Below are 15187 nucleotides of genomic sequence, written 5' to 3'. Positions count from 1 at the left end.
CAGGTCTATAAGGCCCTACACTCCAATAAATCTACCTTTTTTCCTGCTTAAACCAATTTGAGTAGTTTTCTGTTCCCTTCCTCCAAGACAATCCACTAAGAACTTGAGAATAAGACAAACTAGATTTCTCACTAGTGGTTAATTTAGCAATTCATGAGTATATTTATATAAATGTATAATTGAAAAGATTTTGATATATCCTTAATTATAACCTAAGTGACCTACCTGAAATCTCAGGGAGGTAACCTCTGGTAAGACCAAAACTCAGTTAGCAGAAGCCTAAACTTTTGTCTGAAGAAAAATAATCTCATCAGCATAGTCAGCCAGGAACATTTAAAGAGAAATCCGGAAAGGGAAACCCAGTGTCCAAGTGACCCTTTTGAGTAGTGCAAGGATGATTCCATATTAGGAAGTCTTTTATTAATATTAACAGATCAAAGAGACAAGATCATATAGTTAATTTCATCATTTTAAAACTCATTCAATAAAATTCAACATAAATGCCTGATTAAGGGAAAAAAGATAACTATATGTTTCCTAAACATGATCAAGAATAAATACAGACACTCCAAATAAGCTGCCATCATCTTCTTACTGGTGAAACATTAGAAACACTTTCATGAAAACCAAGAACAAAATAGTCTATTGTCATTATTATTGTTCAGGAAGTGCCACTAAGTAATAAAAAATAACAAAAGATGTAAATATTGGAAAAGATTTACAGATATGATTATATACCTGGATAGTTTAAGGGACAAAAAAGAGATTACATTAGTGTAACTAATTACAAATATATAAAATATAAAAAGATGAGAGCTTTACTAAGTGTTAAAATTAACTAATTAGACAATGAGATAGAAAAAAAAAATCCCATCCACAATAGCAACAAAAAACATAAATATCTAAGAATAAGCTTTTAGAAATGCTCAGGACTTACATGGGAAAAATATCTAAAACTATGTTCCCAGAGGAGAAGGCTCAATATTATAAACTTGAAAATTCTTCAAAACCAGTAAATTCTCAATATAAATCCCAATAGGATTATTGAGATAATAATCCTATTATTATAGGATTGCCTGCCCAACAGTCATTGCCCTTCTTTATAACTAAGAACCTCATGTGTAGAAAGATGTCAGTAGTAAGCTTTTGGATAACTTTGCTTTCATCTGTATCCTTTTTTGTCTTGTTTGAATTTTTGGTATAAATCTGTTTTGACTTTGTGGTAATTTTAAAATTGTAACAAAAAATATAAAATCCCTTGAAATAAACTTAACAAGAAAAGTGCACATCATATATGAAGGAAACTTTTAAGATATTAAAGAAGGACACAATACAAATAAAACATACTATGCATTATATTGGAAGACTCAACATATTAAAGATATCAGTTACTCATGAGTTGATCTTTAAATTTAATGTAACCATCTCAGTAAAAATGCCAAAAAGATTTTTTTGGGAACTGAACAAGCTAGTCCTCACTTTTAATGTGGTAAAATAAAAAGCAAGAAGAGCCCAGCCAACATGGCTCAGACATGGCTCAGTGGTTGAGCATCAACCTATGAACTAGGAGGTCAAGATTGCACCGGAGGATTCCTGGTCAGAGCACACGCTCAGGTTGCGGACTCAATCCCCAGTGTGGGGAATGCAGGAAGCAGCCAATCAATGATTCTCACCATTGATGATTCTATGTATCTCTCCCTTTCTCTCTGAAATTAATAAAAGTTTATTTTTTTAAAAAGGCAAGAAGATCCAGGAAAACCCTGAAATAAAAGAGTCTGCATTGACCAGATAGTAAGATATTATAAAACTACAGTAATTAAAAGGTATTTGCACAAAAAAGTTAGGTCAATGGAATAGACTATTTATCCCAGTGTCTTAATTTCCTACAGCTGCTATAACAAATTACCATAAATTTAGTAGCTTAAAACAACAAAAATGTATTATCTTATAGTTCTGGAGGTCAGAATTCCTAAATAGGTTTCACTAGGCTAAAATCAAGGTTTTGACAGAATTGTGTTTCTTCTGGAGGTCCTACGAAAGACTCTGCCTTGCCAGTTTCTACAGGCATCTACATTCTTTGAGTCAAGACTCCTTTTTTCTTCAAAGCCAACAATCACTGATCTCTGCTTCTATCATCGCATCTTCTCTAACATCCTTACAAGGATCCTGTGATTACATTGGGCCCAGCCAGCCAATCCAGGATAGTCTCCCCATGTCTGATTTTTTTAAAAAAAAGAACACAATAAAAACTCTTCCTTTTGGAAAAATTTCAAAGGATTGGGGAACATCAGTGAAAGAATTTGGTATAGTCTAGGACAGAAAGAAATTAAATTTGGCCTAAAAAACAGCTGCCGTAGTGGTTCATCAGGCTTCCCTACAGCCTGAATGAAATCTCAGAATTATACTATCTCTAGTTACTTAGCCACCAAGCAAACCAATTTTTTATTTTGAAAAAAAAATAAAGACTACAGAAATGTTGAAAGAATGGTGCAATTAAACACCCATGTACCAATTACCTAGATTCATCAATTGTTAACATTTTGCTTATTTACTTTCTCCCATTTTCTCTCTTTCATACACACATATTCAGTTGTAGACATTATATCCTAACAAGGACATTCTCCCATAGAACCATAATACTATTATCACACCCAGGAATTAAACACTAACACAGTGGTTCTCAACCTTGGCTGCACATTAGAATCACCTGGGAATCTTTTTAAAATCCTGATTTCTGGGCCTCATCCTCCGGAAATTCTGTTTCTTTGTTATGGGTTGGGGCCACAACATTAGTAACAAAGAAACAGAATTTCCGGAGGATGAGGCCCAGAAATCAGGATTTTAAAAAGATTCCCAGGTGATTCTAATGTGCAGCCAAGGTTGAGAACCACTGCACTAACACAAGAATATAATCTATCCTATTGTATTGAATAGTACATACACAAATTTTATTTTTTATTTTCACTTGAAGAGTTACATTTTGTATAAAAGTTTACAAATAACGGTTTTCATTTTGATTTTTTTTAGTATAAAAAATATTGCCTTGATGGCATATTATGATGTAATGCTAATGGCTTATAGGATAGTTAAATGTCAGTATTGAAACCTAATCCTTAGCGCCGTCTTGTAGATATGAAGGAATGTTTGCCAAGCATGTATTTTCTATTTTGTTGCATTGTACACTGCAACTAATAAGCCAAGGAATCGACATATATATTAGGTGCGTGTCCTGTTTCTAAAACCACAAACTAAGAATGATAAATTATCAATATAGTTTAGTATTTGCTAATTTTACTACTCTTTTGTTATGTATATGTAGGGAAGTCATAGGGATTATAAATTCAATTTGAGTAAAGTTTAAAACCATATATCCTATCTAATAAAGAGGGAATATGCAAATTGACCATCTCACCATAACAAGATGGCAGGGCCAGCTGCTCTGCCCACCTGCCACTGCAGATCCCACGGCCCCACAGCGGGCAGGAGGCCCAGTGGACCCGGGGCGAAGAGGCCAAGCCGCCCGAGGTCCTGGGCAAAGAAGCCACTCTGCCGTCCAGCCTGTGCTATGGACCTGTTCGGGCGCGTGGTGCGGAGTTCGGGGCCTCTAGCCTGCAGTCCTCCAGCCTGGGTCTGAATTGCTTTTCCCTTAAGCAACTTTTTCCTCGCGTGTGTGTACAAGTTCAGGGTTTTGTTTTGGTTTGTTTTTACCCCAGAGATTGAAGGAATCACCAGTGTTATCTTTCATGTTTTTGATCATCCTCTGTGCTTCTGATTTTTCGGTTGATGGTTTCCCGGATCACAGGAAGTCTCCCTCTCCCCAGAATTAGGAGCACCAGCCCAGGTCCACCTATCAGCCTGGTCCTGACTGCAGGGGTGAGTTCCTGCAGGCTGGGGTTTGATCCCCAAGCATTAGCAGTAGGAGACCAGTGCCTTTGTTATTGCTGTGTGTCCAGGTTTTAATTGGACAAATGCCCGGCGGTCCCGGCAGCCAGCTTAGCAAAATCTTGCAGGAGGAGAATTCTGTCTGGGTTTCCCCAAATTCCCTCAGCCCCTACTCACCCCTCTGTAAGGGCACAGAACAAGTAAGGCCCCTTAAATAAAAATCAGAGTTCTCCAGCAACGGTGGGCCTCTCTCATCACAGTCATTTCGACTGGATGGCATTTGAGTATTTATCTAGGCACCATGACAGAGAAACACAACCTCAAGTCATGATCTCTGCCTAAATAATTCACAATCTTATTAGAGCAAGTGGACGATAAAAGCACAATAATGACATCAGAATGTAAGGCAACAATACAGAGAAGAACAGAGGCAATTGCTAGAGTGATTTTCCAACAATTAGTACAAAGAGTATGTCCTGTGAATTAAATATAAAAAAATGTGTGGAAGTAGCTGCTTCATGAGTATGACATCCCTTCCTATTTTAAAGGAAGCTGAGTTCCATGTGAACTGTGTACTACGCTATGATATTTGAGGTACAGAACAGGGAAGCCCTAAGTGTACTATGCTTTGATATTTGAGACATTCTTTATTGTTCAATGTGATTTATTTCTGTATGCCTCAGTTTTGTAATAGTTGAATTACTAGAATATTACATCTTGCTATAAAATATTACTAGAAGATCAAATGATCAGGTGACATTTATTATTATTTTCTATAAATGAACACAATCTGTGGTATGCTAAAGTGATAGGTATTATAGAAATATTCAGATAGGGAGACCTACAGGCTTGATTACAAGTGAGGTTTACTATCACAACCAAAATTTATTGCTTAAAAAAAAGCAGGGAGCCAACTAGAAACTGAACCAAATATAAGCCCTTGAAGGGAAAATGTAAATTGGATAAGCTTCGCTATTACAAGAGCAAGAAGAAAAACTTCAGACGCAAAAATGAGAAACACATTGCATCCACTCTAAGTTGCTGCTAAAGAAAAAGAATGGTATACTATGAAAATACTTAATACAGATTGTAAAGAGATTTGTTCAAAGAGGATTTCCTAGAGTAGGTGGTATTTCAGTTAATTTTTTTAAATGTGAAGAGGTTAGCTAGATAAGAAAGAGGTGTAGGGGTCCCAGACTGCAGAGGGTGCAGGCTAGGCTGAGAGACCCCACCCCCACCCCTGTGCATGAATTTCGTTCACCGGGCCTCTAGTTTTATGATAAAGGGCCTTTAAATTAAGATGGCCAAAGCACTGATAGTATATATTTGCTGTAAAGATAATTCTAAGAGTTTTATTTTTCTGATATTGAAAGTTACCTAATAAAGACTTGTTTCCAGTGGTACGGGGAGTAACTAAGATGGCGGCATAGGTAAACACCGGGAAATTGCTGCTTCCCACAACAATCGATAAATGCATCAAAAGCACAAGGTGGACATCATCCAGAACTACAGGAGGGCTGGCTGAGTGTAAATTCTACAACTAGAAGGAAAGAAAAGCACACTGCGAGCGGGAGGAGCGCAGAGGTACGGGGGCTCGCGCGGAAAGGGTCTGGCACCTGAGGACGCGGCTGTCTTTTTGAATCCGGAGGGAGACACAAGCTCCCGAAGGCTCTGAAATCCGGTTCCGGGAAGTCTCTGGGGACCCAGGACTCATACGGGGAGAAACTGGACTGTCTGGCAGTGGGCGAGCTTGAGAGCGGCTTTCCCTCAGAGGTGCTTGCAGCCATTGCCGGGACACTGGGACTCGCAACTCCTTAGGGCAGGGCTGAGGCTCCGCCATAGCTGCTTTCTCCGCCCTTTGATTTCTTGAGACCCCGCCCCACCCAGGCTGCGGCAGAGGCTTTTGCATATGAATGCCCCGGCCATTTGCAACCTGTAATTACCTAACCGCAGCCGGGCCAGATAGACCCAGAGCTTCCAAGAGAAGGCCCAAGGCCCCACAGCGGCTTGCATTGCTACACAGATGAGCATCATCAGGGCACTTCCAAACTCCAAAAAAAAAGGAAGGGGAATCTGCAGTTCTCTTCGTAGTTCCTGCTGTGTAACCTCAGGCAGAGGCTAAATTAGCACCTCCTTAGATCCAAGAGCCACTGTACCCAGTGGTCAGAGGGGAACCATCCAGATCACAACTCCTCAGATCCATAAGGGACACATTCAGGGTGCAGTCTCAGTGAGCACCAAAGCCCCATTGAAGCAAGTCTTGCCCCAGAAGGGTGTCTCCAGCACAGAAGTTCTCCCACTGCAGACACAGCTGATTCTCGCTGCCAATTGCCCTGGAGGTCAATTCCTCACAGTGATCCTACAACAACCAAGGCATAACTACAACAAGACTGTGCACAAAGCCCACGAGGGGGTGCACCAAGAGTGTCCTCCTCAGGTAACTGGGGAGGCTGAGCCACTGGGCCCTACAGGACACCTAGCACACAAAGCCACTCTATCAACACAGGGAAGCAGCCAAAATGCGGAGACAAAGAAACAGGTCACAAATGGCAGAAATGGAGGAAAGCAAACGACTGGATATAGAGTTCAAGGCCACGTTTATAAGGTTTTTCAAGAATTTTATGGAAACCGCCGATAAATTTAGTGAGTCCCTCAATAAGTATAGTGAGACCCTGCAGGACATGAAAAAGGACCAACTAGAAATTAAGCATACACTGACTGAAATAAAGAATAATCTACGGAGATCCAACAGCAGACAAGAGGATCCCAAAAATCAAGTCAAAGATTTGAAATACAAAGAAACAAAAAATACCCAACTGAAAAAGAAAAAAGAAAAGAGATTCCAAAAATATGAAGACAGTGTAAGGAGCCTCTGGGACAACTTCAAGCGTACCAACATCAGAATTATAGGGGTACCAGAAGAAGAGAGAGGGCAAGATATTGAAAACCTATTTGAAGAAATAATGACAGAAAACTTCCCCCACCTGGTGAAAGAAATGGACTTACAAGTCCAGGAAGCGCAGAGAACCCCAAACAAAAGGAATCCAAAGAGGACCACACCAAGACACATCATAATTAAAATGCCAAGAGCAAAAGACAAAGAGAGAATCTTAAAAGCAGCAAGAGAAAGACAGTCAGTTACCTACAAGGGAATACCCATACGACTGTCAGCTGATTTCTCAACAGAAACCATGCAGGCCAGAAGGGAGTGGCAAGAAATATTCAAAGTGATGAATAGCATGAACCTGCAACCAAGATTACTTTATCCAGCAAAGCTATCATTCAGAATAGAAGGTCAGAGAAAGAGTTTCATGGATAAGAAAAAGCTAAAGGAGTTCATCACCACCAAACCAGCATTATATGAAATGCTGAAAGGTATTCTTTAAGAAGAGGAAGAAGAAAAAGGAACTCTTACCATTTGCCACAGCATGGATGGAACTGGAGAGCGGATAAATACCACCTGATCTCACTCATTTGTGGAATATAATGAACAACATAAACTGATGAACAAGGACTGATCCAGAGACGGAGAGGCATTGATTGGACTGTCGGGCTTTGGAGGGAGGGTAGGGGAGGGTGGGGGTAAGGGGGAAAGATCAACCAAAGGACTTACATGCAGGCATATAGGCCTAACCAATTGACACGGACAACGGGGGGGGGGGGCATGAGCGGGGGGGGGGGTAGAGGGTAACGTGGGGACAAGGACACATATGTAATATCTTAATCAATAAAAATATATTTAAAAAATAAATAAATAAAAAAGACTTGTTTCCATTAATGTGAAAAAAAATAGAATATAATCTAATATATAGTTTATATTCAAATTTCCAAGTATCCCTAAAATATCCTTTACAGGTTGTTTTCTCTTTTTCTCTTATAAAATACTAGAGGCCCGGTACACGAAACTCATGCATGGAGGGGGGGGTCCCCTCAGCCCAGCCTACACCTCTCTAATCCAGGACCTCTTGGGGGATGTCCGACTGCTGGTTTAGGCCCGATCGGTTTCGTACATTCCTCTCACAATCCTGGACCGCTGGCTGGCTCCTAATCGCTCACCTGCCTGCCTGCCTGGTCGCCCCTAACTGCCCCTCCCCCCCCCGATCACTCCTCACGGCCTCTGCATGCTGGCCTGATTGCCCCTAACTGCCCCCCTCCTGCCGGCCTGGTTGTCCCCAACTGCCCCCCCTCCGCTGGCCTGGTCACCCCCAACCGCCACCCTCTGCTGGCCTGGTCGCCCCTAACTGCCCCCCTGCCGGCCTGGTTGCCCCCAACTGCCCCCCCTGCTGGCCTGGTTACTCACAACTTCCCCCCTTGCTGGCCTGGTTGTCCCCAACTGCCCCCCCTTGCCGACCAGGTCACCCCATGCAGCTTGCTGTTCAGTTGTTTGGTTGTCCCTCACTAACCCCCCTGCCGGCTTGGTCAATACACGCAGCCTGCTTGTTCAGTCATTTGGTTGTCCCTCACTAACCCCCTTGCTGGCCTGGTTGTAGGCAGCCATCTTGTGAGGGTGTTAGGGTCAATTTGCATATTGCCTCTTTATTATATAGGTTATTTTTGTGGATTTCAGAGAGAAAGGGAGAGGGAGAGAGAGAGACAGAAACATCAATGATGAGAGAGAATCATTGATCTGATGCCTCCTGCATGCCCCCTACTGGGGATCGAGACCGCAAACTGGGCATATGCCCTTGACCAGAATTGAACGTGGGACCAACTAGGGCTATATGTTGTTTTCTTAATACAGAATTCAATCAAGGATTAAGCACTGTTTTTTTTGTCTCTTTAGTCTCCTGTAATCTAGGAGAATTCCCCTGTCTTTTTGTTTTCCCTTTATTTCATGACATTGACATTTTTGAAGAGTCCAAGCCAGGTTTCTAGAAAATGTCCCACAATCTAGATTTAGTTACTTGCTTCCTCATGATTAGATTGAGGTTAAACATTTTTAAAAATAAGAATACTAGCCCTAGCCAGTTTTGCTCAGTGGCTAGAGCATCAGCCTGTGGACTGAAGAGTCCCAGGTTCGATTCCAGTCAAGGGCACATGCCCCAGTTGTGGGCTTGATCCCCAGTAGGGGTGTGTGCAGGCGATCAATGATTCTTATCATTGATGTTTCTAACTCTCTCCCTCTCTCTTCCTCTCTGAAATCAATCCTATATAATAGAAGGGTAATATGCAAATTGACCCTAACAGCAGAATGACTGGTCACTATAACACACACTGACCACCAGGGGCAGACGCTCAATGCAGGAGCTGCCCCCTGGTGATCAGTGTGCTCCCAGAGGGGTAGCTCTGCTCAGCCACAAGCCAGGCTGACAGCTGCCAGTGCTAAGGATGTCTGACTGCAGCTTAGGCCTGCTCCCTGCTGGCAAGTGGACATCCCCTGAGGGCTCCCGGGCTGTCAGAGGGATGTCTGACTGCCAGCTTAGAACCGATTCCCCGAGGTGTGGGCCTAAGCCAGCAGGTGGATATCCCCCGAGGGGTCCCAGACTGCGAGAGGGCCAGGCCGGGCTGAGGGCCCCCCTCCCACCCCCTGAGTGCACAAATTTTTGTGCACCAAGCTTCTAGTAAAAATATATTAAAAGAAAAATAATACTAGTCCTGGCTGGGTAGCTCAATTGGTGAGAGCATTGTTCTGATACACCTAGAGGGAGTTTTCTTTGTCATAGCTTCAGAGGCCTTTCGGATAGATGGTAAAAACACTCTTTAATTCATAAGGAGATGCTGCTTAAAAAATATTTCATATAATAAACTTATTTTAATAGTGCAAAAAATAACCTGCTTCTAATCAGTAAAGGAAAACTTCCAAAAATTTTAAAAATAGGCAATATTTTGAAAAAAAAAATAAAAATCAATAACTAAATAAATATTACAATTATGTACTCCAGACACAAGAAAGCAGAAATCATCATTACAAGCCAAATCATTTTGGAACTGATAATTCCAGGTTACCAAAATGCATAAAATAAAACTTCTACTTTTAGGCTTACAGAAAAGAAATAAAACAACTCCAGTAGAAAAGTAATTTAAGTTACCTGGGAAACAGAGCATATTGATAACTTTAAAAGTTTTTCAAGGAGGTCATGGAAATAGGGAACATCTACATCTTGGTTTGTATGGCAAATGAGTTGTGTTGACTTTTAAAGCTTAAAAGACCATGTAATCTTTTGACTAATAACTCAGAAGTTCAAAGCAAACCAAGAGAGAAACACAGGACTTTAACCTAATCTTCAAATATAAAGTAAAATTTTAAGATGAATTAGTTTAAAAATGCTAATATATTTTAGTTTAGAATTAAATATAAACAAAAATGGTCATGATTAGGATTTGACTAATGTTTGGGTAAGAGTCTTTTCTATTTGTTTATATCACAGATAATGCGCAATCAATTTAAATGGATATTTTTATTTTTTCATATTAAGAAAGGTATATCTTCAAAAACCAATACTTATACTAAATTCATTACTACTGCCAGAATTTGACAAAACTGCTGTTTTGGGTGTTATATTATTTAAAGTGTAATTATTTAATAAAAGGAGTTGAGAATATCGCTATAAGGCAACCTTCAGAAAGATAGAAACTGCCTTATGGTATCTCTCTAAACATCACTGGGTATTTCTATATATCTCCTTACTACATCACAAACACAAAATCAATATTAATATATTTACATATATATACTGGGCCAAAATCAATGATCTTTCCCTACAAAATTATACTTTCTACCACTTAAACTTTTAGTAGAAAAATAAGCAAGTTGATAGCAGTCTATTTGAGGCCTTTCATTATTCCTGACTGTAGAGCTTTAAAAATTAACCCTACCAATTAACTAGAAAATCATCAGAAGGAATTTACTAGGCTTCTTTCTAGGACCTGAAGATGAAGATTAAACAGCAATGGAGACTCCAACATAAATCATTATTAAGTGTACTGTGCTTGGTTGTTACAGCTGTGGCCCAAGGGTCTACTGGTGGAAATTGCAGTCCCGAAGCAGATCTTGGTAAATTTGCTTGACTACATTCTTTAGGTAGTTGTCCTCCAGTGGCACTTTAGATAGAAGGGCAGAAATTTCATCATGGCTGGAAAGAACAAAAGGTTAATTAATTTTTCTGGAAACTTACACTTATCTCCATTTCAGTGGAACTCGTGTTTTGTTTTGTTTTGTATAGTCTCTGAGTCTCCCAAGAAGCACAAATAGGCATTTCTGGAAGTAATTAAACTATTCAGTTTGAAATGAGAGTCTGAAAACAAAGCCTAAGAACCAATTTTACATGCAATTATGAGTTATCTTGGTCTAGCTGCTTTCTCAGGCTATAAAAATCTAAACTGTTGGACTGTTGGTATTTACTGATGGATTTTAGGTGCGCACATTCTAAATTCTGCCATTTTACAATCTGTCAGCAGTGTGCCTAAAAAGTCACACAATATATAGTAGGAATTAAATATTCTTAGGTCTTGTTCTATAGGCTAATTGAGAAAAGCATTATGACTGCACAGCTTTTTAAATGATTATTCTGTTTTAAGAGCATAAAAGGTGTTCATATATGATCTGGGCTACCCGTATGCAGGATTTTTTCCTTAATTCCTATTTTAGGTAAGAGGATTAAAAAAGTGGATCCAGTATGAAAAAACAGACCAGTGGTCTCCAGCAGCCTCTGGACATAACAGTGAATGTCACTGATCTTAAAAGAACAAATTCCTCAAAATGAAGTCAGAGATAAGTAACATTTGACTCTCATTATGGTCTGTCATTTGCTGACCACTTTGAAGGATCTTTCAAATAATATAACAGAGGTAAAACAGTAATTGGAAGTGCTATCCTGCTGGCCCTTCACTCACCTGATGTTTCCAAGGTGATTTTTAATGGAGAAAGGTAATAGGACAGATGGGTAATGTGCTGAGAGAGACAACATTATCTCAAACTTTGCAAATGCTGCAGAGCTGGAGAATAAAAGCCTCAATCTGTAAAAGACAAAATCCTCAATTAAAATACAAAACAAAACCAGAATAAAACACAAATATACTTTCCTTTTACAATGGAATGTGAAACTTAGGTGTACATTATTTTCCCTTTTTAAAAAATATGTTTTTATAGATCTTGAGAGAGAGGAAGGGAGAGGGAGAAAGAAACATCAATATGAGAGCAGCTACCTCCTTCATGCCCCCCTACTGGGGATCAAGACCACAACCTGGGCATGTGACTTGACCAGGAATCGAGCAGGTGACCTCTAGGTACATGGGACGATGCTCAACCAAGTGAGCCACACTGGCAGGGCAGGTGTACATTATTTTTTGTCCTTATCAGATAGACAGAAGGTATAACATCTGGAACAAAATATTATTATGGTTGGCTTTTCATTACTAGTTATGAAACTCAAAATATTTTTAAAAGTTTTCTACTATTTACTTTTATGATTGAACTGTGCCCTCCCCCCAATTCATATGTTGAAGCCTTAACCCCAGTGCACCTCAGCATATGGCCTTATTTAGAAATAAGGTCATTGCAGTTAAGATGAGGTCTACTGAAGTATGGAGAGTTCCTAATCCAAAATTACTGGTGTCCTTATAAACAGGGGACATTTGAACACAAACGTACACACAGGAAGAACATCATGTGAAGATGAACACAGATGGTGGGGTTACATATTTACAAGCCAAGGAATGCCAAATATTGCCAGCAAATCACCAGAAGTTAGGAGAGAGGCATAAAACAGATTCTCTTTCACAGCCCTCAAAAGGAACCAACCATGCTGACCCCTTGCTCTCAGACTTCCAGCCTCCAGAACTGTGAGATAATAAATTTCTGTTGTTTAAGCTACCCAGTTTGTAGTACACTTGTATGGCAGCCCTAGAGAACTATACTTACTCAGTATTATTTACATCTATATTCATTAGGTTATAATTTGGTCCCCATCTCTTTAAAAACTCAATTTCCTCTCCAAGGAGTCTGCAATGGCTTACTACCAGTGAGATTTCTTGAAGCATCTAGGAAAAACAAAAGAAAAAAATTATAAAAACATTTCAGTGTTTAGTGGCTCTTTAATAAAGAATCCCCCAGAGTTAAATGATTTAATATATTTATCATTTCATGATACACTATTACACAAATAAAATTTTAGTTTTGCTTTTGGGACAGATAACATAATTTGCCTTTATATACTTCAATTACAATTTACCTTGGATACCTGATGCTGTGTTGTACATTTCTTCTTCCAGGATTCCTGTTCCTCAATATACTGAAAAATAAGCTTATGAACTAAAAGGGAGGAAGGAGGAGCTTTATCCTCTGAGGAAGGAAGAAAATAAACCAAAAGCAGGGTATTAATTATTCAAATATTTCATATAAATATATAAGCTAGAAAAAAGAAAATATATAAACTAGAAATATTATACAAACTAAAAATACCTTCAAACTACTAGGTGTCTAAGTATCTTTATTTTCAAAGACATGAATCAGAATATATAATTTACATAGGAAAGTCTTAGAAAAATATAAATTTTTATCACATACAGAATAAAACTTGGTTAAGAGCATAGGCTTAAATGTAACATAAACCTGTGTTTAAATCCTGTCTTTCCTTACTACCTGAATGATCCTAAGCACAACACATTTCTTTTGAGCTGTAGGTCCCTAATTTGTAAAATGGGGAATAATACCTTCCTCATAGTGTTGATGTAAGTAATGCACATGCCTAATAGAGAACAAATACTCACAATGGTAATTTTTAGATTACGGAATTAGCTATTATTAATCACTGCTCAAGGCTTAGTCATAATAATAAAAAATAATTTCTTTTAAAACCTACCCAATATTTGGAACATTATCCTAGCAGTCTATTTCTACTACACATTTCTAAAGACAAATTATTATTCTTAGTGTTCATATTTAACTTAGTATGTGAGAATTCTCAAGGAGCGATTCACACCTGTAAATTTCCAACACGTTTTTAATGGCGAAATGCTTTGAACTTACCATCTAACAGAGACTGAAAATTCACGCCAACGATCCTCCTATTAGCCTTGTTCAGGAAAGGGAGGCCAACTAGGGAGAATCAGAATAAGGACAGTATTTCTTTTCATTATCTGATTGTAAACTATATACAACTCAAGTACTTTAGAGTCCTACTCTTTCTGGGTAGCAGGACATTTTCATAGGCAGTTGAAGGTATATATTTGAATCATATAATTCCCTCTATATGGTAAAGGCTCCCCTGGACTGCTGAACTATACCGATTGGCAGGCCTGTGAAAGAAACTTAAGCCGTAACTGGTTTGGCTCAGTGGATAGAGCGTCGGCCTGCGGACTCAAGGGTCCCAGGTTCGATGCCGGTCAAGGGCATGTACCTTGGTTGCGAGCACATCCCCAGTAGGGGGTGTGCAGGAGGCAGCTGATCGATGTTTCTCTCTCATTGATGTTTCTAACTCTCTGTCCCTCTTCCTTCCTCTCTGTAAAAAAATCAATAAAATATATTTTTTAAAAAAGAAAGAAACTTAAGGTGTAATATATTTATAATATATTAAGGCCTCCTCCTTTGCTCCTTAACTGGTGTGCAAAGATATTATTTTCAGGAACCATATAAAGAGGTTGTGACCTCCCACACCTACTATCTTTGCCCAAATACAGTAAAAATCATTTATGTTTTTAGTATTACAGTAATGAGTTTTAGGTAACCAGAATAGTTGCTTGCTTCGCCAGATTCTAGAGTTATCTCCCATCTCTCAAATTCTGATTCTTTTTACTTTGGATACAATCATGAGGCAAATAGACACAATCAATCTATACTCTTAGGAAGCTTACAATTCAGGGGAGCACACAGATAACTGCAGTAATAAACACACCAAGAACTACAAACTGTAATAAAAATTATCAAGGAAAACTGCAGGAAGCAATGAGACCATGTAACAGGGGGGCAAGTAGCAGAGGGAATAGGTAGAATAGATAAAACTTTCCTGAGAAAGTGATAATTAAGCTGTGCTTATAAGAATTATTAGAAACTTATGTAGTGAAGAGGGGGTGCTATCTAAACATTTGTGTTTCCTCCAAATTCGTATGTTGAAATCCTAATGTCCAATGTGATGGTATAAGGAAGTGGGACCTTTGGGAGGTGCGTAGGTCATATGGGTAGAGACCTTTTATAAAAGAGATCCTTGCCGAAACCGGTTTGGCTCAGTGGATAGAGCGTCGGCCTGCGGAATGAAAGGTCCCAGGTTCGATTCCGGTCAAGGGCATGTACCTGGGTTGCGGGCGTATCCCCAGTAGGAGATGTGCAGGAGGCAGCTGATCGATGTTTCTCTCTCATCGATGTTTCTAA

The 15187-nt window shown here is 39.4% G+C and overlaps 1 protein-coding gene across 1 annotated transcript in view; it reads right to left on the bottom strand.

Moving 5' to 3' along the window:
• Window positions 1-10265: 10265 nt before the first annotated feature.
• The window catches only part of KNL1 (kinetochore scaffold 1), a 68223-nt gene continuing 63301 nt past the window's right edge, over window positions 10266-15187 (bottom strand). The window contains exons 22-26 of the mRNA XM_036297405.1: window positions 13850-13918; window positions 13053-13162; window positions 12743-12861; window positions 11716-11838; window positions 10266-10955 (exon numbers count right to left, since the gene is read on the bottom strand). Of these exons, the coding sequence (XP_036153298.1) occupies window positions 10841-10955; window positions 11716-11838; window positions 12743-12861; window positions 13053-13162; window positions 13850-13918 (536 nt within the window). The 3' untranslated portion in view covers window positions 10266-10840. The remainder of the gene's footprint in view (window positions 10956-11715; window positions 11839-12742; window positions 12862-13052; window positions 13163-13849; window positions 13919-15187) is intronic.

Source organism: Myotis myotis, unplaced genomic scaffold (genome assembly GCF_014108235.1).
Source record: "Myotis myotis isolate mMyoMyo1 unplaced genomic scaffold, mMyoMyo1.p scaffold_m19_p_1, whole genome shotgun sequence".
Classification (NCBI taxonomy): Eukaryota; Metazoa; Chordata; class Mammalia; order Chiroptera; family Vespertilionidae; genus Myotis; species Myotis myotis.
Note: the sequence above shows the minus strand (reverse complement) of the source record. Positions and strands in the feature narration are given on the sequence as shown.